The sequence below is a fragment of the Pteronotus mesoamericanus genome, unplaced genomic scaffold (genome assembly GCF_021234165.1).
Source record: "Pteronotus mesoamericanus isolate MK-2021 breed Mesoamerican mustached bat unplaced genomic scaffold, CSHL_Meso_final contig_130, whole genome shotgun sequence".
Classification (NCBI taxonomy): domain Eukaryota; kingdom Metazoa; phylum Chordata; class Mammalia; order Chiroptera; family Mormoopidae; genus Pteronotus; species Pteronotus mesoamericanus.
Window position 1 is genome coordinate 14020817 of NW_026555060.1, and position 23288 is coordinate 14044104.

The window sequence follows — 23288 nt, forward strand, 5'->3', positions numbered from 1 at the left end:
TCTTCCCAGAGTTAAAAACCCCAGACTCTCCACAGATGACTCTAGTCCAGTTTGCCCTCCCTTCACTGAAGCCCAGGATGAGTAGCTGCTAATGAAATTTTTTGAACTGGCCATATAATAGGGTGAACTCTCGCCTCTCCCTGATGGACAGAATCCCTGCTGATTTTCACAGCCAGATGTTATGTTGGTGCCTCTTCCTGGCTCTCGTGCTCTGTGCTGGGGAGCCTGCCTTGGGGTTGAGACCCCATACTTATCATAGGGAATCCCCCACAGCTGAGACATTCCTGCACAATCTCAGCCACTAACTGTGGGAACAGGGCCAGCCCGTTTTGTGGCTCCACCATTCCTACTAGTCTTGATGTGGCTTCTTCTGTAAATCCTTGGTTATAAGACCTTCCTTCAGCTAGTCTTCAGTTAACCAACTAAATTCAGGATGATTGTTCCAGAATTTAGGTATAATTCCAGCTTGGTCCTTGGTGCTTCCATCTACTTTGTGGCCATCTTGGATCCCTTAATCTATTTCTGTCTTTTCATAGTTATTTCTCTTTTTTGGTTTTCCTGAGGTTGAATAATATTTGTTTTCCTTTTAAAAAATTTCTTAAATTACAAACTTTCAAAATTACTTTTTTTCAGTTAATTAATAAAACATTTAATGATTTCAAATTTTCTGTGAATGCTGATCTGGCTGCGCGTCATTCAAAATTTTTATGTGGTTATTCTCATTTCTATTATTTTGAAATAATTTAAAACTGTAGCTATAATTCCTTCACTTCAGACTATCTTATTGATTTTTCTTTATTTTTTATTTCTTAAAATATATTTTATTGATTATGTTATTATAGTTGTCCCAGTTTTTTTCCTCTCTTTATTCCCCTCTTACCTGCACCCCCCTCCCACTAGCATTCCCCCACTTAGTTCATGTCCATGGGTCATACATATAAGTTCTTTGGTTTCTCCATTTCCTACACTATTCTTAACTCCCCCTATTTTGTACCTACCATTTATGCTTCTTATTCCCTGTTCCTTTTCCCTTCTTCTTCCCCCTCCCTCTCCCCACTGGTAACCCTCCATTTGATCTCCACTTCTGTGATTCTGTTCCTGTTCTAGTTGTTCGATTAGCTTCTTTTTCTTTTTCTTTTCTTTTCTTTTTTTTTAGGTTCAGTTGTTAATATTTGTGAGTTTGTTGTCATTTTACTGTACATAGTTTTGCTCTTCTTCTTTTTCCTAGGAAGTCCCTTTAACATTTCATATAATAAAGGCTTGGTGATGATGAACTTCTTTAACTTGACCTTATCTGGGAAGTGCTTTGTCTGTCTTTCCATTCTAAATGATAGGTTTGCTGGATAGAGTAGTCTTAGATGTAGGTCCTTGGCTTTCATGACTTTGAATACTTCTTTACAGCACTTTCTTGCCTATAAGGTTTATTTGGAGAAATCAGCTGAGAGTCTTATGGTAACTCCTTTGTAGGTAACTGTCTCTTTTTCTCTTGATGCTTTGAAGATTCTCTCCTTATCTTTAATCTTGGGTAATATAATTATGGTGTGCTTTGGTGTGTGCTTCCTTGGGTCCAATTTCTTTGGGGCTCTCTGAGCCTCCTGGACTTCCTGGAAGTCTATTTCCTTGGCTAGATCAGGGAAGTTCTCCTTCATTATTTTTTCAAATACGTTTTCAATTTCTTGCTCTTTTTCTTCTCATTCTGGCACTCCTATGATTTGGATCTTGGAACATTTAAAGTTGTCCTGGAGGGTCCTAAGCCTCTCCTATTTCTTTCAATTTTGTTTCTTCATTCTGTTCTGGTTGAATGTTTGTTTCTTCCTTCTGCTCCAAATCATTGATTTGAGTCCCGGTTTACTTCTCTTCACTGTTGGTTCCCTGTATATTTTTCTTTATTTCACTTTGCATAGCCTTCACTTTTCCCTCTATTTTGCGACCATACTCAACTAGTTCTGTGAGCATCCTGATCACCAGTGTTTTGAACTGTGCAACTGATACATTGGCTATCTCTTTGTCGCTTAGTTATATTTTTTTCTGGAGTTTTGACCTGTTCTTTCATTTGGGCCATATTTATTTGTCTTGGTGCTCCTATTATGTTGTAAGGGGTGGAGACTTAGGTATTCACCAGGGCTGGGCAACCCACAAAGCAACATTGTGGTGCTGTAGATGGCAGAGGGGTCAGGGAGGGAACAATGCCACTTGCTCAGCTCTCGCCCTGCTTTCAGTCACTTCTCCCGCTACCCACAATCAAATTGGGTCCTTCTGATGCTGATTCCCTGGTAGGTGGGTTTGTGTACATTCTGGGATCTGGCGGGTCTCTCCAACGAACTCTCCTGTGAGGCTGGGAGTTTCTCCTGTTGCCACACCCCCCACAGATTTTTACAGCCAGGGATTTTGAAGCTTTCTTTTCTCACACTGGAACACTGGGTTGTGCGGTCTGTCTTGCTCCCTTGTTGTTCCTCCTAGTTTATCTGCAAGCAAATGTGGGACTGCCTGGTCCACCAGCCACTGCCTTGCTGAGGGTCCTCTCTGCCTTGGCTGCCTGTCTCTGCCCTTCCTACCAGTCTGGATGAGTGTTTCTTTTTTAACTCCTTGATTGTCAGACTTCCATACAGTTCGGTTTTCTGGCAGTTCTGGTTGTTTTCTGTTTTTAAATTTGTTGTCCTTCTTTTGGTTGTGTGAGGAGGCAAATTGTATCTACCTATGCCTCTATCTTGGCCAGAAGTCTCTTATCTTATTTATTTTTAATATGCATATTTGTTTTTCACATTTATCTCAATTACATCATGGTCAGAAAATGTAATCTATTTCAATTATGACCTTTGGGAGTTTGTGGACTAGCCCAATGTGTCTAGTTATAAGAAAAAAATGATAAAAATATACTAGGATTGAAAAGAAGGCACTTCCTCTATGTAATATGAAATTATAAGTATATGTGAATTTATCTGTTGCCTATGCTATTTTATTAAATAGGCTATCTCAATATCTTTGGTCTCATGTATGTAATATGGTGTCAAAACATATAAAGAAAAAACTCAGTTTCTAGTGCTGCTGCTCTTATTTGTCTTTTTGTGTATTATAATAAAAAAATTAATGGGAAGATGAGGGGGAGTATATTGTTCGTAACTTTCCTGTTTCCATGTTAGCTCCACATCCTTCATAGTTTAAAGTAGATAAAAAATATGGAATGAGGAGAAATAACTTGATGGCAAGAAATTTAGCTCTTTCCATAGGTTGCTAGGTCAAGTGTTTTGTCTGAACTAATTTAGTGAACTCATCAGAAATGCATACTTCTACTGTAAACTTATGTATGGCAAATGCTTTAAATAGTATTTAGTGTAATTAAAATACTAGAAGTAAATGATTCTAACTAAATTGTATGATTGTAAATAAACTCATTGCTTTTTGGATAATAAAGGTCATTGTTTTTAAGAGTTTTGGGGAATCAGTATTACTTCTCATGAGAAAGGAGGTATAGCAAATAAACTTAAGAAGATATGTGCTTGCTAGAGGTATGCTAGGTGGGAAGCAATATAACTTCCGTAATCTATTTCTACTCTTAATGAAAGAAATAATATTAATATAAAATATATAATCTAACATTATTTGAGCTGCCTGGGTTTCACAAAAATATAAGTATGTTTATAGATACACGTGGAAATATCTTCTTAGATAGTTTGTAAAACACATTTCTAGGTGCTAGCATTACAATGGTAAAAGGATAGGCATACCTAAAAAATAAATCAGATAAATCTGTACCATAATAACTGAAAATACTAGAGTTTTTGCATGGATCTAAATGCCATGAATATTTAGAAATAAATAGAAAATTGCTATTTTCCCCCTGACATTTACTCCGAAAGCAACATAAAAGCATTTTCATTATATCTACTGTATGTGTGCATGGCAAAGGACTGCTTTAATTTAGTGTTTTTTTAGTGACGATATTATGTAAATGAAGCATAGAATTATAATAGCATACTCTTTGTTAACTTTGCAACCTATTTAAAAATTGCAGCTTGTTGGATAGTTATAGCTTCTTTGTAAAAGGAGAGAAGGAGAACATGTTTTTGTGTTACCAGAGTTTATTTGTCCTACAATTAATCTTTTTATTCTCTTCACAATTGTCAACACAAATTTCCAGGTGTATCATAATTAAGAAGAAAACATCCCCCAAACTCTGCACACCATTCAGGGAGAAATAATGCAAAGTCATTGTATAGTTATGAATACAACAGCATTTACTAGGAGATATGCTCAAATGACTAAGCTTTAGTTAAATATAGCCTATTTATGTATTTCTCTCAACAAAAATGCAGGTGCCCTTATTAACCAATGCCACCCTGATAAATTTAAATAAAAAAGAAAATGCAGGTGCAGTTCTCTCATATCAGTTTTAATTTATAACAATTATTATCAAAACAAAGATATAAAATAAGCTGTTCATGCACTTACCTTTATTTTTAAATTTCATAATTAGCTCCTTGGTTTTCATTTGCATATTATTTTACTCTGGTCACTTTTGCACTTTTAAACATGTCTCACAGAAAGAGAAACTTTATAAAATAAGTTTATTTTATTTTATAAAATTTTTTTATAAAATTAAGTTATAAAGTTTTTTTATAAGTTTATAAGTTTTTTTATAAGATTAAGTTATAAAGTTTTTTTATAAGTTTATAAGTTTTTATAAGTTTATAAGTTTAAGTTATTAAGTTTTTTTATAAAATTAAGTTATTTTTATAAAATTAAGTTTCTCACAGAAACAGAAACTTTATAAAATAAAGTTACAGCTTGTTAAAATTTGCAAAATTTAATTATCCCCATTTATTATCAATGTTTTCTAGGGCTTTTTTAAAAGTAGGTAAGAAGCTTTAATGGGCCACTTTACTTAAGCTAGCTACGGCTCATTCAGTTCTTACAGCAGAGTTGGGAGCAGCAATTATTTGAAAACATCTGTAGATTTTTGAGAAGCATAAGATTATTATTTCAGGTGCCTCTTTAGCTTATTTTAATGACAGAATCTTAAAAGCAGTGAGAGAAAATGAGAGAAAGAAGCATTCAAAGTCATGAAAGGCAAGGACCTACATCCAAGATGACTCTACCCAGCAAAGCTGTCCTTTAGAATGGAAGGGCAGATAAAGTGCTTCCCAGGTAAGGTCAAGTGAAAGGAGTTCATCATCACCAAGCCCTTGTTATACGAAGTGTTAAAGGGACTTAAGAAAAAGAAGAAGATAAAAACCATGAATAGTAAATGACAACAAACTGACAACTATCAACAACTGAATCTAAAAAACGAAAACAAAAACAAAGCAAGCAAGCAACTGGAACAGGAATGGAATCACAGAGGTGGAGATCACGTGGAGGGAGATCATTTGGGAGGGGAGAGGGGAGAATGGGGGAAAAGATACAGGGAATAAGAAGCGTAAATGGTAGGTACAAAATAGGCATGGAGAGGTTAAGAATAGCATAGGAATGGAGAAGCCGAAGAACTTATACGTATGACCCAAGGACATGAACTAACAGGGGGATGCCGGTGGGAGAGGGGGTGCAGGGTGGAGGGACACACGTGGGGAAAAATGGGACAACTGTAATAGCATAATCAATAAAATATGCTTTAAAAATAATGATAGAATTATTTATAAATAAGTTTGATTTTGGCTTCCCAAGAGAAAATTTTCGTGGGGAAGTATGGTTTGCCCTGAAGGACAGAACTGCAGGGCGGCCTGCTGAGCCTGAGCTAACGGATTCTACAGCTTATCACCCAAATCTGCCTCTCCATGTAAGGGCAGCTGCTTGTACTTTGAGGTTCCAAATTCAGCCTTTAGCAGTTCTGATGATCTAAGGAGGCAGGACTTATATATGCTATAAAAACTGACCTTTTTACCACAAGGAGTTTTAAAGCAGACAACACATGAAAATAAATGAATGGATAACGAATGCCATGTTGCAATCTTTGTTTTAATAAAAACCAAATTTTCCAATCTGGACTCCACTGGTCACTATACTTTGCTCCACTATAAATCTTGGAGGAAATTAAACAGCTTTCCAGCCAATTAACAAGCACTTATTGAACGTGCTATTTGACAGATGGATAAATGTTTTAGGGTTACAAAAAATGAATACATAGTATATGACATGGTCCTGCTTACAAAGTGTTGAAAGTCTTTTTGGAGAAGACTAAATTAATCTACACGAATTAACTTTAAGGATAAGTACAGGCAGACCATGGTACTGATAGCCTGCTCCCTTCAACAAGTGCGTACCTGAATGCCCGTGTGACGTGTGTGACATCTGTAGATATATAAAGGGAACTGGGAAAACCACTAAGACTAGAGGAATAGGGAGTGGGTGGTGGAAATTCTTTGTTTAAATGTGGTCAGGAGATTGGCAAACCTAGACTGTCTTATAAAGAAAAACAGAGTCCAAAAATGTAGGATGGAGATGGCCAATGGCGAGGTAAAACAAGCACATTCACATTCACAATAATGGATCTGGAACCATTTCAGGGATGAAATATTGACCAAGCAGTATCTGACTCAATTTATGACCTCAGCTTGAATTATTTCAACTATATTTTACCATAAACTTTATATTCAAGACTTTTTAAAAGACAGTTGCATGGATCACTGAAATATATGAATATAGACTATATTCACTAATAAAGCCTAGCAAATATCATGGGTGAATCTCCACAAAAACAGCACAATAATTACTTGCATGCATCCCCCCTTTCAATTCATGTCTATCTTATTATTTAAAAGCCTCTGGGGAATTTAGTATGGTTAATGCTTAGAAAGTCAATGTATATTTCATAGTCCTCTTCTTATTGCTTTGTCAGCATCATTTGGTACGTCTTAAAAGCCTGTTCTCAGGGCTTCTGGGGTACTAGGCTGCCTGCATTCTTCCCACCTCTCCTGTGCTCTTCTTTGCTGGTCAATCCCTATCTTACCTGTACATGTCCAAACTCTTGCTTTGGGTTCTCTTCTCTTCACTGTACATGAGTCCTGAATGATCTCATTTACTCATGCCTTCAGCATCTCTACCTGCCTACCTGGCAGGTCGTTTACACTCTAATGGTTACTTGAAACTATTTAACTTCTCAGCTATCACTTTGTCCAAGCCACCATCATCTCTGCTAGCCTTCCATGTTTCTTTAAAAGCCATAAAATTATATCAATTTATATTCAATACAATGTAATCAGAATGATCTTTCAAAAATGTAGTTGTCTATGGCAGGCTTAAATTTTCACAATGTACAACAATTCAGATGTAATTTGATTTTTTCTAAAACTAGACTCAATTCCTACCTCTTAGTGCTCATTCGTATATTCTAGCTTTACATTATTTTTAATGAATCCTAGTTAAACTTAGTGACTTTCAATTTTCTTAATATCTCCTCAGTAAATTTTAGGTTTCTAACCTTCCTTTTTTTTTTTTCTCCTCTTTTATTCAACATCTAAGTTGGGGGTGGGCAGGGGACTTTTGAAGCTCCCTGGTATTAATGGAGATCAGTCACGTGCTCTGAAGCTATTCTGGGCTTTTCATCAGCACCTGTCGAGATTAACTAGTCTAGTCGATGGCATCCTTTACACCTCCCAATATCCTCCCCTATTCCTTGGTTCTGGATTGTCAGGTCCACCCAGAAGCCCTCTGTGTCTTTACGCCACTTCAGGCCCTCACACAGGCACTTCCTATGCTCCCAGGGGCACAGACCATTTTAGATGTTTGTCAATTTAGCCTCCAACATGTGTAGTAGACTATGTAACCTTTCTACATGTGCATGGAACAAAAAGTTCTCTCTCTCTTTCTCCATCTAAAGAGTTAAAAAAGTCACTGAATTAAGATTCTCTCCAGATAAGCTAAAAACTTGTTCTGATATTCATTTTAGGTTCATTTAAAAATTGGCACATTGAAGAAAAATGAAAACTCATTTGACTATCTAGAAAAATTCTGCTGCTATTAAGCCTATTTAAAGTCTGGATTTGAATCTATATTACAAAGGTACAGTATTCAAAATGGTATGGTACTGGAATAAAAATAGACACATGTACCAATGGAACAGAATAGAAAACCCAGAAATAAACCTAAGCATGGCTTATATGGTTAACTAATTTTGACAGTCACCATGAATACGCAATGAGGAAAGAATAATTTCTTCAATAAATGATGCTAGAAAAACTGGATATCCACATGCAAAAGAATGAAACTGGACTTTTATATTACACCATACACAAAAATTAACTCAAAATAGATGAAGACTTAAACATAAGACCTGAAACCATACAAATCCTAGAAGAAAACATAGGGAAAAACTCCTTGACATTGGCCTTGGCAATGATTTGTTGGATATGACTCAACAGCTCAGGCAACAAAAGCAAAAATCAACAAGTAGGACTGTATCAAACTAAAGAGCTTCTGCACACTAGAGAAAATCATCAACAGAATAAAAAGGGGACCTATAGAATTAGAGAAAATATTTGTAAGCCACATATCAGATAAAGGGCTAATATCCAAAACATATAAGGACTGATACAATTTAATAACAAAAAACTCCCAAAACAACAACAAAAACAAGCAACTTGATTAAAAGATTGGCAAATGATCTGACTCAACACTTTTCCAAAGAAAACATACAAATGGCTAACCCTACATGAAAAGCTGCTCAATATCACTAATCATTAGGGAAATGATGATATCAAAATCACAGTGAATCACCTCACGTCTGTTAGGATCTGTTATCAAAAATTTTTCTCATTTTCTCAAAAATGAGAAAAATGTTGGCAGGATATGGAGAAAAAAGGGAATTTTTGCACACTGTTGATGTGAATGTAAGTTGGGGCAACCATTATGGAAAACATGTGGAAGTTCCTCAAGAAACTAAAAATAGAACTACCATCCAATCCAGCAATCCCTCTTCTGGGTATATTTAAAGGAAAAGAAATCAGTACCTTAGGGAAGTATCTGTGTTCATTGCATTATTTATAGTAGCCAAAATGTGGAAACAACCTAAGTGTCCGTCAACAGATGAATGGATAAGGACTAAGATATTATTCAGCCATGGGAAAGAAGGAAATCCTGTCATTGTGACAGCATGGATGAAAATGAAAGACATTACGCTAAGCGAAATAAGCCAGACACAGAAAGAAAACAACAGCATGATCTCAATTATATTTAGCATCTAAAAAATGAAAATACATAGAAGCAGAGTAGAATAGTGGTTACAAGGGGTGAGCAGGTAGAGGAAATGAGATGTTGGTCAAAGGCTACAAAGTTGCAGTTAGATAGGATGAATAAGTCTAGAAATCTAATGTACAGCCTGATGACCAGAGTTAATAATCCTGTATTGAATACTAGAAATTTGCTAGGAGAGTAGGTTTCAGATGCTTTCATCACACATGCACAAAAGCATCATTATGTGAGAAGGTATGTTAATCAGCTTGATTGTAGTAATCACTTCACTATGTGTATTGAATCAAATCATCATGTCTTAAATATATAGGGTCCAGCATGAATAACACTCCTTTTTTATTAGAAAATCTTTTATTACAAAATCATAAGCATGTACTCCTGTAGCATAACGATATCACACTCAAGCATACCATGTGACATTTTAGGTGAAATGTTCACATTAAAACTATAAATTATTACACCCATATTATTACCCTACCAACCACACTCAGGCAGGGGTTACTTCTGCTGAACCCTGTATACATTTTTTATTAAACACATATATAAGTCCCTGAGATGTTCAGAAATGCAAATCATAGCAAAACATTAGTAGCTTCCCCCACACTCCCTTTTCCCACTGAGGACTGGGCTGAGCTGCTTACACAGGGCACACTACCTGGCTGCCCTTGTTTTCCCTATGTGACCAGCACCTCACTGCCCACATTTACCATGGTTGCCACATCCACAACCAAGAGGGAAGCTCAGCCCCTGCTTTCCCCTCTGCTCCCGTCTGCACATGGGTCATTCATGGCAGTCGAACTGTTGGGCCTCTGGACTCTGACTTGTTAAGCAGTTTCTTTAATGAAGAGGTTCTGGGCCGGTGCCTGAGAACAGCAGGGGTGGAAAGGGCCAAAATCCACTTTGGGGGCAAGCTTTTATATATTTTTTAATTTTTTATTTTTAAAGTTGCACCACAATTCATGACAATAATGTGTCAAGATAATTGATTGAAACATTAAGATAGTTTCCTTCCTTACATATCAGGCAAATAGCCAGGCTCATTCTAGTATTTTCTTGCCCAAGGGATTTTTGCAGAAACTGCATGAGGTTAGCAGCTCTTCCTGTCTTTGGCAGGAGCCAAACTCATTGCAGAGATGCTGCCAAGGTGTCCTGGAGGGGGTGGCGAGGGAATGGAAGGCCTTGGAGAAAGTGAGGGAGAATGAGCAAGGGAAAATAAACACAGATTCTCTTAGGGAGAGGGCAGCAGAGCTGTCGGCGGCCATCCCTAGGGGAGGTGGTAAGGCTGCAGAGAGGATGGCTGTCTGCAGCGTGTGAGGACCGGGCATGATTTCAAACTTGCCAGTTTCCGGCTGCCCCTTGTAGGTAGGGGAGCAGTAGAGCCTCCCAACATGAAGGGACCATAAGGTCCGCTAGGAGACGGGTGTCTCAGCAGTAATGGTGGGCAAATGACTAGTCACCACACGTTCAACCTGATCCTCACCTTGGTGGGTGTGTAAGGCTTTAGGGCCTTTGAACATTCTTGGCAAGCAAGTGGCCCAATAACTACTGAGTCTGAGTTCCCAGACAGTTTAGTGGGAAGGGGGCAGAGTGTGATATAGGCTGATAGAAGAAAATTTAATAATGCATCTGGGTTTGTATTTCTGAACAGAGATAGGCATTTTCCATACTCTACTCAAAGTGTCAGACATTGACAAAAGGAACAGCTCCCTCTTATCAAACCTGTACCCTACCCCTACCCTGGTCCCCCCAGCTCCATCCCTTTGTATTCCCTGTGGTGTCATATGCCAAGTTCTAGTTAAAGTGTGTACAATGGGAAAAAGAAAACAACAAGAAAAAGGAGGAGAAGAAAGCCAGAGAAAGTATGTGGAACATTCTTAAAAAGTGTGTTATCTGTTTATAAAAAATGGAATGAAAGGAAGGTTTTCCCCAAAACAGTTTGAACATAGTCACTTCAAATCTGCTATAGAATAAATGTGGGAAACTAAGAAGTAACTAAAGGGAAGTACCTGGCATTGCCTTTCCTGCAGGAAGGTCTATCTATTTTTTTTTTTTTTTTTTTACCTGAGAAGTACTGCGGAGAGGAAACTCGTCTATTAATTGGCTTATGAGGATAGACACCCAGATAAAGAGGCTTCAGTTGCTGTGACAAAATCATTTCATTCAGTTTTTTCTGCAGAATGAAATATTCTTCAGATAACTTTGATATCTAAAAAGAAGGCCAGGTGTCAGATTAAATCAAGGAAAAGAATTCAGAGAGTTCACAGGTACACTGGGGTCTAATGAATTCCTGATCACCGGTCCCTGGGACACTCACCGACTTCTTTTTCAGGACCTACCCTGACCCTGTACCAACGGCTGAAAAAGGCTTCACTTGGCAAACATGTACTCCCTGTGCTATGTTCCTATTTCACATTTGCCATTTACAGTTGCCAGTCATGGAATGCTACATGATGCGTTCTGTCCTGATCAACTCCTTCCTGGGGTTCCTAAGACGTGGCTTCTGTCCTTACCATTCTCTTGTGATTGCCTTTCTGCTATTTGCTGGAGGAGCCCCTCTGCTGACTGACTGTCCTCCTTCCTCTTGAGTTTCCTTTGCCTGACTTCAGGGCCTCTCTCTCCTGGCTCCGCTCCTTCCACATGGCACTGCTGCCTGTGTCTCTTCTGTTAACAGGGCTGTCCTCCTAGGTTGAATGTGGGGATCCTGTTTTCCTGCCTCTAGCTTTGTCCCTGGGGAGCGCGGAACCTGCCCCAGGGCCTCATCAGCCACTCTGGGGAGGTGACTTCATCATTTTACATCTCCTCAATATTTCGGCTGCATAGCATGCCAGGGTTCTAACTCTGAACTTGGTCTTCAGAATGGACAAATTTATGCACCAAGGGAAATAAAGGACTGCTTAAAAAAATAGCACAGGAAGGGGTTTGCTAAATAAATCAATGGCATATCCTACTAACAGCTAGAAGTAGGAGATATTTCCACACCTGTAACACTCAGGGGTGTCCAAGGGCAGTTTACTGTGCTTTCTTGTGGGCTCATCTACCATCAGACAAAAAAGCAGAGTTTAAGTACTTGACATTATGAGCTGATACTTCTTTGAACCAAGCATTATGATACTTCTTCTATGATTTCATACACTATTGACTACCCTGGTAGTTCATATTAGTTTATAATATGCATTTTAGAGATCATCTAGTTAAAATCCTTCACTTTACAAAAGAAAATAAAGGTGCTGATAAAGTTATTTTCTTAAGATCAAACATGTAGAGAGAGAGCAGGAGCTGGAAGTGGCATTTACAGGGACCAGTCCCTATGGTCTCTCCATAGTACTGATTTTTCAGAGTTCTGTGTGCTCCCATGAGAAGCCCTAACATTGATTGCTCCCTTCTAGAAACAGCCGAGACATGCCCACTAATGGCATGACATATTCTCCAAGAGGGAGTTTTTCTTGGTGGTTTTTCTTTATGGTTCCTCACTGTCAAGATGTAACATGAAGACTTTCAGCTTCATTGCACATGTGCCTCAGTGTGGCTACACATCTAATTTCCATACCTGATGATGTTGTCTCAAAATCTGGGGCAAAAAAATCATAGACTTTAAAAAATTTAGAATACAATAAAAAAAACTATCGTGAAAGATCTCAGATACATAGAAGCTGGCATTGTCAAATGCTAGCATTTTTAAGCTGTTTACACCAATGACTAGTCACCCTGCTACACAAGATTTTTTATCATATTTTGTACTATTTTATCATAGCAAATTGTTTCAAAATTTACAGCAATTTGGATAGCACAACCCTTGAAAGATTTTAATAAAAGGGTTAGTGATCTCATAAAAACAGATGAATGAACTATGGTTTAATTTACTTATTGCGTAGTCCCCAGAGATTTGTACTAGTAAATAAATTTATTTACATACCTGTTTTGAAAACATTGCCAAATCGCATGCTTCTTTCTCTGAAATTGCTCTTGAGTCTTTATCATTCCTCATCTTGATATTACAGGATTCCTCATGTTTTGTGGAATAGGTATACAAATTTTGAGTATTTCTTGCTACTTCTGTTGCTGTTGGAGTGATCTTTTGATTTTTAAAAGAAGACCTCCTGTCCTTCCTTAACTGCTGTCTTCTCTTGTAACCCCGGTATTTGCTCTGAATGAACACTGCTGCTTTATCTTCTTCGTCCTGAGCTTGCGCCGATGGTTCAGCTTGATTCTCTTTGGCCATCCCATGCCTCAGGTGGCTTCTCTGTGGGCTGCACGCGGATGTGTTCTGGGTGACGACAGATGTATTCTTTTCTTTTTCCTTGCTGTCCACATTTTGATAAACTGACCTTGGGCTAAGGCTCGGCTGTGAAGATTTTTTAATAGAAGGCTGCTTAGTTTCATTCTCAGCTAACCAAGGTCCTTGGTATTTTGGCCTTTCTGATACGACCTTCCTTTCCAGATACGCTGATTTTGAGTCTTCAAAATTCCTTTCCTCTGTATAGCTTTGATAGTAATGCTGGATCACAGTGTCCTCCTTATCCTCTTTGTTTATTTTACTGTTCTCTTCCGGGTCTTTAATATACTTCTGTTTGGGGTTTACTTCTGCCCAAGTGTCCCCCACCAAATACGATTCTTGCTTAGCCTCTTCCCCATACACATTATTCAATTTTTTCTGAGTTTGACATCCTCTGTTGTTATTTTCGACAGCATGAGTGGCTTCCTCTTCAGCTTTGAAGGTAGAAGTCTTCACTACAGATGTACTCCCTTTATTATTTGGAGCTGGATTGACCCTTCCATTAGCAGAGGCTGCATTTTCTATCTGTTTTTTCACAAAAGGTTCCCTGTGGAAAATATATTGCATCTGAATATATGATACTAAACTAGAGCTTATTACCTCCTTTGGCAATAGCTACATGCTACATAATGTTGGAAGAAAAGCAAAAGAGAAAAAAATCTTTAAAATAAAAACTTGCCAAGTCACATCCCAAAATATTATTTTTAGTGACAACTGTAATGGCTTCTCAAATAATGGTAAGACCAGTTTAAATTCTGAGTAAGAGATATCCTAGCAAATTTTCATTTTATGAGGGTGGTATCAAAATCTTAGATATTTAATTACTTCAATTATGTTCTTTTCAAACCAGAGTATGTACAGTGAGGAATGTTGTGGAACATATATCTAGATTTAAGACAAAAAAAACAGGGTATGTTTACTAGGCTGAGGGGCTAAATTTTAATAAGCTCTAAATCTTTTGATCACAGGAAATACTTTACAAAATTAAAGGCAAAGCAACATCCCTGTTACAGTTCATAATAATATAATATGTTGGCCAAAATTTCACACTTCTTACTTTACCAATATCCTTTCAAAATTGTTTCCCCTTAAATTAAAGATAAGATATTTTCTATAACTTTTTTTTTGTGTGAGAGCAAAACTCTCAAGATCAATTTGACCATGAAAAGAATGTTAAGGTAGAATCAAAAAAGTTGTAACCTGACACCTTGATATGCTACTTGGGGGCTTTTGCTAAAAACTTTCCATTTTGTCCCAGGAAAGCCATGGAAGAGTTTTGGCCTTTTGGAACTATTTGTAAAGAAGCGCTTTCTTTGAGTTAAACTTGGAGAAAGCTATTGGGACTCTATTTTCCTAATTTCTCTAGCCACTTCCAAAGTTGACTGTGGCATCCTCAGGCTTGTACAGGAGGGATAACAGAATCCCCATTATTCTGCTAAGGATCAGAGAACTAGGTAGGGAACCAAGAACCACATAATTTTTATGAATGACTATGCTAATACCCTCCCCCTAGAATGCTTATATTAAATAAAAGGAAAATACAGTTAATGAGAAAAGATGAGCAAACTATCTTAGAATGCTACAGTAATCAAAACAGTATTGTATTTGCATAAAATAAACACATAGATCAATGGGACAGAACAGACAGCCCAGAAATAAACACATGCATTTATGGTCAATAAATTTATGACAAAGAAGTCAAGAATATAAAATGGGGATAAGGTAGTCTCTTCAAAAATAGTGTCGGGAAAACTGAACAGCCACATATTAAATACTGAAACTGGACTCCTGCCTTATGCCACACACAAAAATCAACTCGAAATGGATTCAAGACTTAAGATATGAAGCCATAAAACTCCTAGAAGAAAACAAGTGGTAAGTTTTTTGACATTAGTCTTGATAATGATTTTTTGGATTTGATACCAAAAGCACAGGCATCAAAAGCAAAATTCAAATAGTGGACTACATCAAATGAAAAAACTTCTGCACAGCAAATAAAACTATCAACAAAATGAAAAGGCAGCCTGCCAAATGGGAGAAAATACTTTCAAATCATATATACGATAAGGGGTTAGCAAAAATACCAAACACCCTAATTAAAAAAATGGCCAAAGATCTGAATAGATTTTTTTTCAAAGACATACAAATGGAGAACAGGTATATGAAAAGATGCTTAACTTCATTAATCATCAGGTAAATCCAAATCAAAACCACAATCAGATAACATCTCACACCTGTTAAAATGGCTACTATCAAACAGAAAAGAGGTGAGTTTTGGTGAAGATGTGGAGAAAAGAAAACCCTGTGCATTGTTAGTGGGAATATAAATCCCACAGCCACTATGGAAAACAGTATGGAAGTTACTAAAAACTTAAAAATAGGACCACCATAATTCAGTAATACCACTTCTGGGTATTTATTCAAAGGAAATGAAACCATTATCTTGAAGAGATATCTGCACTCCCATGTTTACTGGAGTATTATGCACAATAGACAAGATATGGAAATAACCTAATGAATAGATGAATGGGATATATATATACACAATGGAGTATATTATTCAGCCATAAAAAAGAAAGAAATCCTGCCATTTGTGACAACATGGATGGGTCTTGAGGGAATTATGCTACGTGAACTAAACCAAACAGAGAAAGACAAATACTGCATGAGAGCAATTATATATGAATCTAAAAAAAGAGAAAGTCAAACTCATAGAAACAGAGAATAGAAAAGTGGTCGCCAGGGGCAGGAGGTAGGGAAAATAGGGAGATGTTGGTACAAGGATGCAAAATTTTCAGCTATAATATGAATATGGTCAGGGAGCTAATGTAAAACATGGTGACAATACTTGATAATGCTGTAGGGTGTAATTAAATTTTGCTAAGAGAGTAGAACTTAGGGGCTCTCATTCAGTAGAGGAAAAAAAGCAGAAAACGAAGTGAGATGATAAATGTGTTATACATCTAGATGGGGGGTCCTTTCACAATGTAGATATACATAAAATTATCATGATGTACACTTCAAATATCTTACAATTTATAAGTCAATTATACCTCAGTAAAGCTGATTTTTTTAAATGAACATTTTAAAAATCTAATACACAGTATTGTGACTGTTAATGCTGTGTTATATACTTGAAAGTTGCTAAGAGAGTAGTTCTTAAATGTTCTCGTCACACACACACACACACACACACATACACTCACACACACACACACAACTGTAATTATTGAGAGGATGGAAATGTTAACTGACCCTACCGTAATCATTTCATAATATACATATGTATCAAGTCACCATGTTGTTCACCTTAAACTTATACAATGTTGTATGACAAGTAAATCTCAATAAATTTGAAAAAAAAAGAGGCAAAAGGCCTGGGGTTGGGATTGGAAAAATTTTTATCTCCCTGAAAAAGCACTTACTCATCTTCCAATCAATTAAAGTTTTACCACTTAGGCAAAATCTAGGTATTTTTCCGTCCCCTAATCCAAACCAAAACAAGGCAGGGTTCCCTCCTCCATGCCCCCTCTGTACCCTTTGCATATTTTAATAGCAAAGTTAACTCATGTTACTAGCATCATGTATTTATTGGTTATATTTCCTTTCCACGACTCTGTGAGCAATTGAGAATAAGGATTTTGTCTCATTTATGCATGTGCCCCCATCATTTAGCATAGAGCCCACTGTATAAATGAATTCAGGTGGGCCTGTGCATGTGCACTTAGGAATACAGATATGGAGGTTCAAGAGGATAAAGAGCAAAGGTGTTATTATGCTCTATAGATTAGATTATGATTTAGGAGCCAATCAATGACTTTTTGGTTTTTAGGGCCATAGGAATGAATGGGAGAGCCCAGGGACAATATTTAGATGTGGAGGAGGATTTAAATAAGGGGAGGGGAGGAGAAATTAGCAAAGGACATTGAGAATTAGAAGCAAAAACAGTAGAGAGCAGTGTGGCAGAGCATAGGGAGAAAAAGCTGAGAAAGAAAGTGTGGTCATCCGTGTGAAGTGCCAATACACTCCCCAGAAGGTTAAAATCTTTGAAAGTGGGCACAAGTGTTCGCTGAAAATTAATGCATCAATATTAGGAAACTGGTTGGGTACGATAAAGACTGTGAACTTTATTTGGTGTCTACAGATTTGAAAACTCTATAGCATCGAAGTGGTATATGAATGATATTATTATACCTTTTATTTTCAAAGTTTTTCTTGTAGTCAAATTCTTGATCATGAGTCTGAATAGTTGTCACTGCTGTGTTTTTGGTGTTAATGATTTCTTTTCTTTGTTTCCTAACTAGAAGTCCTCTTGCAGCTGAAACATATAAGGCCCAGGGTAGGGTTAATCATAACAAATAAAAGACCGTTATTTAAATGAGTAGAAATGAGTGTTTTTTTGACCATCAATTTCAAAGAGGAAAATGAAATTAAAGATTCAAAATATAACAGGTTTATAAAAAAATATGGTATACATTAACAAGACTCAGATGATAAGCTATATAACAAGAAAATAGTTAAAGTACCTTTTGTATTAAGAGTATTAAGATGAAACAAATTATAGAAATGACTGAAATTAATAAAAAAAGACAAAGTATACTAATTTGCTTAAAACCTGCTAATAATTATTTTCCTTTTATTTTTACCATGTTAACCTATTCATGGGAGAAAGCCCCTATTACCTAAACATGTGTTTTGGATCTTTTGGCCAATTTTTCTTGGAGCTGATATTTTTTGTAATTCAGGTTTAATATTTTTTCTTTTTAAAGGAAGCTGAGTCATAGTAAGTAAAGCATTTTGCTGTGTATAATGCACACTTTTTTCCCCAAATTTTTGAGGGAAAAATAAGGATGTGCATTATACATGGGTAGTACTAATTCCATATCTACATAAATATTTTCAATTCTTTTATTTATGGTTAAGCATTAAAAGTGCAACTCCAGAAAGCAATGATCATACCTGTATGAAAAATAATACCCTAAAATTCGATGATAGGTTTCGTTTCTAAATATAAGTAAATGAAAAATTGAATTAAAAAATTAAAAGGAAAGATTTTTTCCTTGAAAGTTTGGGCTAAAAACATGGGTGCGCATTATATACAGCAAAATAAGGTAACATATTTTGTAACACTCCCCATGTCAGGGCAGCATTTCATAATCCAGCACTAACGTTTCTGTAGAATAACACGATATTTTTAAGTGGGATGAGTAAAGAACTGTAAAAATTAGGTCATATTTCACTTTCAAATGAATTATGAAAAATTTTTTCATCATTTTATAAATTTTGGAATTGTGGATAAAGAATTGGATCCCAAACTACTGGATTTGCATTTTCATGTCTCAGCGAGAAGTTGAGGGCCTAAAATTCCAAAAGAGATCACAGTGAGCCCTCATGGAGTAACAGAGTGAGGGCTGCAACACCAATCTCCTGAATGCTAGTTGTTCAGACCATCAGTCAGCGTTGCTCAGAACACAGGCTGCAAATCAATAGTGGACCTTAAAATTGATTTAGTGGGCTAAATCTGGAATCTAAAAATGAAATAAAATAAGCCAGAATAGAAAATGTCAGAGTGCATTGCTTGCAGTATGTGTGTGTATCAGGTTATAGAGTAAAATACACTTTTTACTATGGCTGTCCAGTCAAAAATTTTGGAAAGATACTGTACTAAGCCATAGCAGGTTCTAAATTTAGTTTCTTACAGGAGAATGAAAAGCAAAATCCAAAGTCTGTGAGTACATTTTAATAAAAAAATTTAAAATGTTTATAAACATTTTGTCCCTACAATTAACAGAAAGAATTGAATGTCATTTAAAATGAAATTTAATTAAGTTGTCAAAAAATACGGTAACTGTAACCCTTGGAATAAAGTAGAATAAATCTTACTGTTCAATGGGTTATCATAATATGAAGCTTGAGCTCTATAATTAATTCAATCCTTTGCCCTATCTTGCACAGTAGGTCAAATGTGTTTCAATAATACTTGACAGAAAATTTAAAATTAAATTATTTTATTTAAAACAAAAACATTTATTCAAATATTAAAAGTGTCAATCACTAAATCTGATTTAGATTCAGGATACAGAAAGCATCAAGGCAAGAGGCTCTGAAATTAAACACAGAAGCTGCGTAAGAATTGGAGGTTTGTATTTAATATTTGATTTTATGCCCATATCTAAACATAACATTATACTTTGTTACACTGTGAGATAGTCTGGTGGTTACCTGACTGTATTATTATAGCGCTCTCTTTCCTTTTCTCTTGTATTTTTTGGTACCTTCTTGAACCCAAGAATCCTCTGACACAGGCTTGAATCAAAATAAGCTTGTCAATGGCTTCCTTTCGCATTAAATTTAACTGTTCCACATGATAATATTTAAGAAACACCTTAAAAGAATTAAGATAAAATACAAATAAAACTAAGGCACACAGATGTGAAACAGTCACGTGCTATGCTTTGAAGAGTGGATTACATTCTAAACCTTTTTAGATTTTGGAGAGCACTATCTTATGCTTCTTTGGCCTCAGTGTTGCTCCAACATCATAGATTTATATGCTAGAAGAAAACCTCTCTTTAAGAAAAACTACAGTTGGAAAACCATACTGTTTATTTGGAGCAGGTAACTAGGTCTTGTTGAACGGCCTAATAAGCGCAGAGGATGGTGAGCTCTTGTATCAATTTTAGCATCGTATACTCTGAGCAAAGCTAATTTTTATGCTGTTATTTTTTTAAAGACAATTATATTTCCCTAATTTAAAAATCTTACATCTCTATTTGTAAGACAGAAAGCAATTATAGCAGTTCATTTATCCAATGTTTATTTGAGATCTATTATCCACTGGGGACGCAAAGGTGAACAAGGAGGCGCACTGCCTGTCAGGGGCTCTCCAGGGGTCAGCGGGGCGTGGGGGCAGAATGAACAACTCCCTCACCAGACCCCGCGGTCGGTCGTGGTCGTGGTCGCGGTCGCGGTCGCCCTGGAGGAAGGATGGCTGGCTTTGATCATTTTAAAATGAAAATGAATTCCAGCAAAAGGGGAGCCTGAGGCCTGGAGGTGTTCTCACCTAAGAGTATTCAACTCCCCCCAGGAAATAGGAAGATTTCTTTCCCCCTTCTTTTAATGGCTGCATTTACTAATTAATTCACCTCAAAGAGAGTTTACTGAATCCACTAAGAAAGTCACTTAAATTCAAATTAAACAGCTGAATCATGAGACCCGGTCACCCAGACTCTAAAATTCTCTCAAAATTCCGTTACTTGAAAGCTTGGCACCACAGGCAAGCAGTTTAGCTGTACATGTTTTGATTGAAGTTAGTTTTAATTTCTACAGGACTCTAGATATTAATATATTTGGTCCATTCTACTGTTGACAATTCATTTAAAATTCAATCTGTTTAAAAAGGTCATCTTTTTTTTGTGTGTGCAGCATTAGGAATGTTCCTATAGTGAATACTTTTATCCATCTTAATGAGTTGGAAAAGGTGAAGTGGAAAAATACAAATAGCTTTAATAGCTTTAAAATGTTACTCAAATATCATGCAGAACTGGAACTGCAAAGGGCCTTTTTACTAGTTAAAACTCCATTTGAAGTTATGCATGTGTTTCAGACCGTGAATCATGAGATTTCAGCCTGACAAAACTCATCTTTGTGAGCATCTAAAAGAAAAGAGTGTGAATGAAATACACTCTTTTTAGTGCTCAGAATTTTCCCTTACTAAATACTAAAGTAAATATAGCTTATTGAATATGTAGGACTCAGTCTAAGATGAACATTGAAACAAATCTCTTAAATTGTTACAGTAACATCTCATCTAAACATTATGAAGATTCCCACACCTCCCACCCCCAAGGGACAACTATACAAATTTCTCTGCAATCATGGAAGTTTGTTTCAGTCTGGGTCTATGGTATGGCTGACAGTGGTTATTCTTGAGTGGACAGTCCTTGAGTACTTCTTTTCTTTAGATTGGCTCTCTGATCTATCCTCCACCAGTGATACACTTATGTGCCCCAAAAGCCAGGTACTCTGTTTATCTCTTTATTCCCATCTTGAATGCCTGAGGGTATCTGCAAAACCCAATGCATTCTTTCTTTAAGAAGCCACCTGTCTTCCCTATTCAAAATGGGTTATGATTTTTTACTTCATTTTTTAAGGCATTAAATCACCTAAGATCTCACAGTCTCTCAAATATAAGACATAAGCATATCAATATCCAAACACATATAGTAAGTCTAATAATATTGATGAACATTTCATTCTGGATAAATTTCAAGTTTATAATAGAATATTTGAGAATTAGGAAAAAAAGAAAAACAGAATCCTATTTAGATCATGATTCTCTACAGCTTTTTGACTATATTTGGTGGTGATAAAATAGAGAAAATATATCAGTCTGTATCAACACTATTTGAACTGAAGTATAGTCACTATAAATTTCATCTTATTTTTGGATTTTTTTTCCTTGAGTTTCTTAAAAGAAACCTTTATAGAGCAAATTGTTTAATTTTGCTGAAGAAAACCTTTATGAATTTATCAATTTACTTCCCCTATGTTGAGCTAAGATTCTATAATCTAAAAAGCCATAATATTTTCACTGTAAAATATTATAATTCTTAGTAAATCTAACATAATTATTAATTTTTGTCTTGAAAATGATATGAAAACCTTACTTTTGTTTTTCCAAGAGCCCAGTTATCAAGACCAGCTTTTTCCAAAATGGTGGCGCAGGTGTCAGGGCTCACTGGGGGTTCCTCGCTCCACTTGTAGCAGAGAACATGGTACCTTCAAATGGGAGAACAGGCTGGTTAGTATTTCACAAAGGTCTAACATCTCAGAGCCTGGTGGACACTCAACAGCTCTGTGCAGGGGAGGGAAGAGACTCCCCAGATTTAACACAGTAGATCCCGTAGGAAAGAAAGCAGCAAGTTTTGGCAGGTTTTGAACGTCAGAACGGAGGCCATGCTGTGTAGAAGACTGTGGGAGCACAGTGAAGTGGAGGGTGCCCTACTGAGAGGCAGGAGAGCAGGGCTCTAATCTTGACTAGTTACCTGTATAAACTTGGGCATGTCATGGAACCTCTTTAAGTATCAACCTTCTTATCTAAATATGAGCCCATAGATAAAACCTCTAAAAATAACACATCCCAGCTCCACCAAGTTTCATTTCATTAACTCTTCAGATGAACCAGTTTCTGTTAGGCTCTTGGAGAATTCTGGCTTAGAATGGTCTAGAATGAAGTGATGGTCATAGCTTTTGCTGTCTGTGCAAAATATATCAGAAAGTGCCTATTAGCCTCCCATGCTTTAGCCCTGCTCACCTGAGGATTAAACTTTTGTTTTTTATCCTCACCCAAGGACATGCTTATTTTTTTTAGAGAGAGGGGAAGGGAAGGAGAGAAATATTGATGTGAGAGAGAAATATTGATCGGTTGCCTCTTGTAGGCACCCTGACAGGGGACTGAACCCTAGGTGTTTACCTTCATTGGGGAACGAACCTGTGACCTATCGCTTTATGGGAAAACATTCCAACTAGCTGAGCCACATTGGCCAGGGCTTTGAGATTAAACTTGCTCTCTCAGTCTACCAACCATCTCCTGGCTTCATTCCCTTCTAGATCCAGCCAGAGTCTTACAAGTCATCACATGAGTCACTCTAAGTGAACACCCTTGACTCTCTCACTCTTGTTTTGTTGCAAATGCTCTGCACACATGCAAACCAGGACTATCTGCTTCTCTGCTCTCATGTCAGGCTTCAGAGCACTGCCAGTGAAAAATCCCCATTTATTCATTGTGCACTCCCCTATGCACACATGGCCTCCTGGTTCAGCTGGGCCC

The 23288-nt window shown here is 36.8% G+C and overlaps 1 protein-coding gene across 1 annotated transcript in view; it reads right to left on the reverse strand.

Annotated features, from left to right (window-relative positions):
- The window catches only part of MYO3A (myosin IIIA), a 199902-nt gene that overhangs the window by 29904 nt on the left and 146710 nt on the right, over positions 1–23288 (reverse strand). Inside the window, exons 25-29 of the mRNA XM_054590298.1 lie at positions 22126–22237; positions 19679–19841; positions 17651–17774; positions 13097–14003; positions 11245–11389 (exon numbers count right to left, since the gene is read on the reverse strand). Coding sequence (XP_054446273.1) covers positions 11245–11389; positions 13097–14003; positions 17651–17774; positions 19679–19841; positions 22126–22237 — 1451 coding nt within the window. The remainder of the gene's footprint in view (positions 1–11244; positions 11390–13096; positions 14004–17650; positions 17775–19678; positions 19842–22125; positions 22238–23288) is intronic.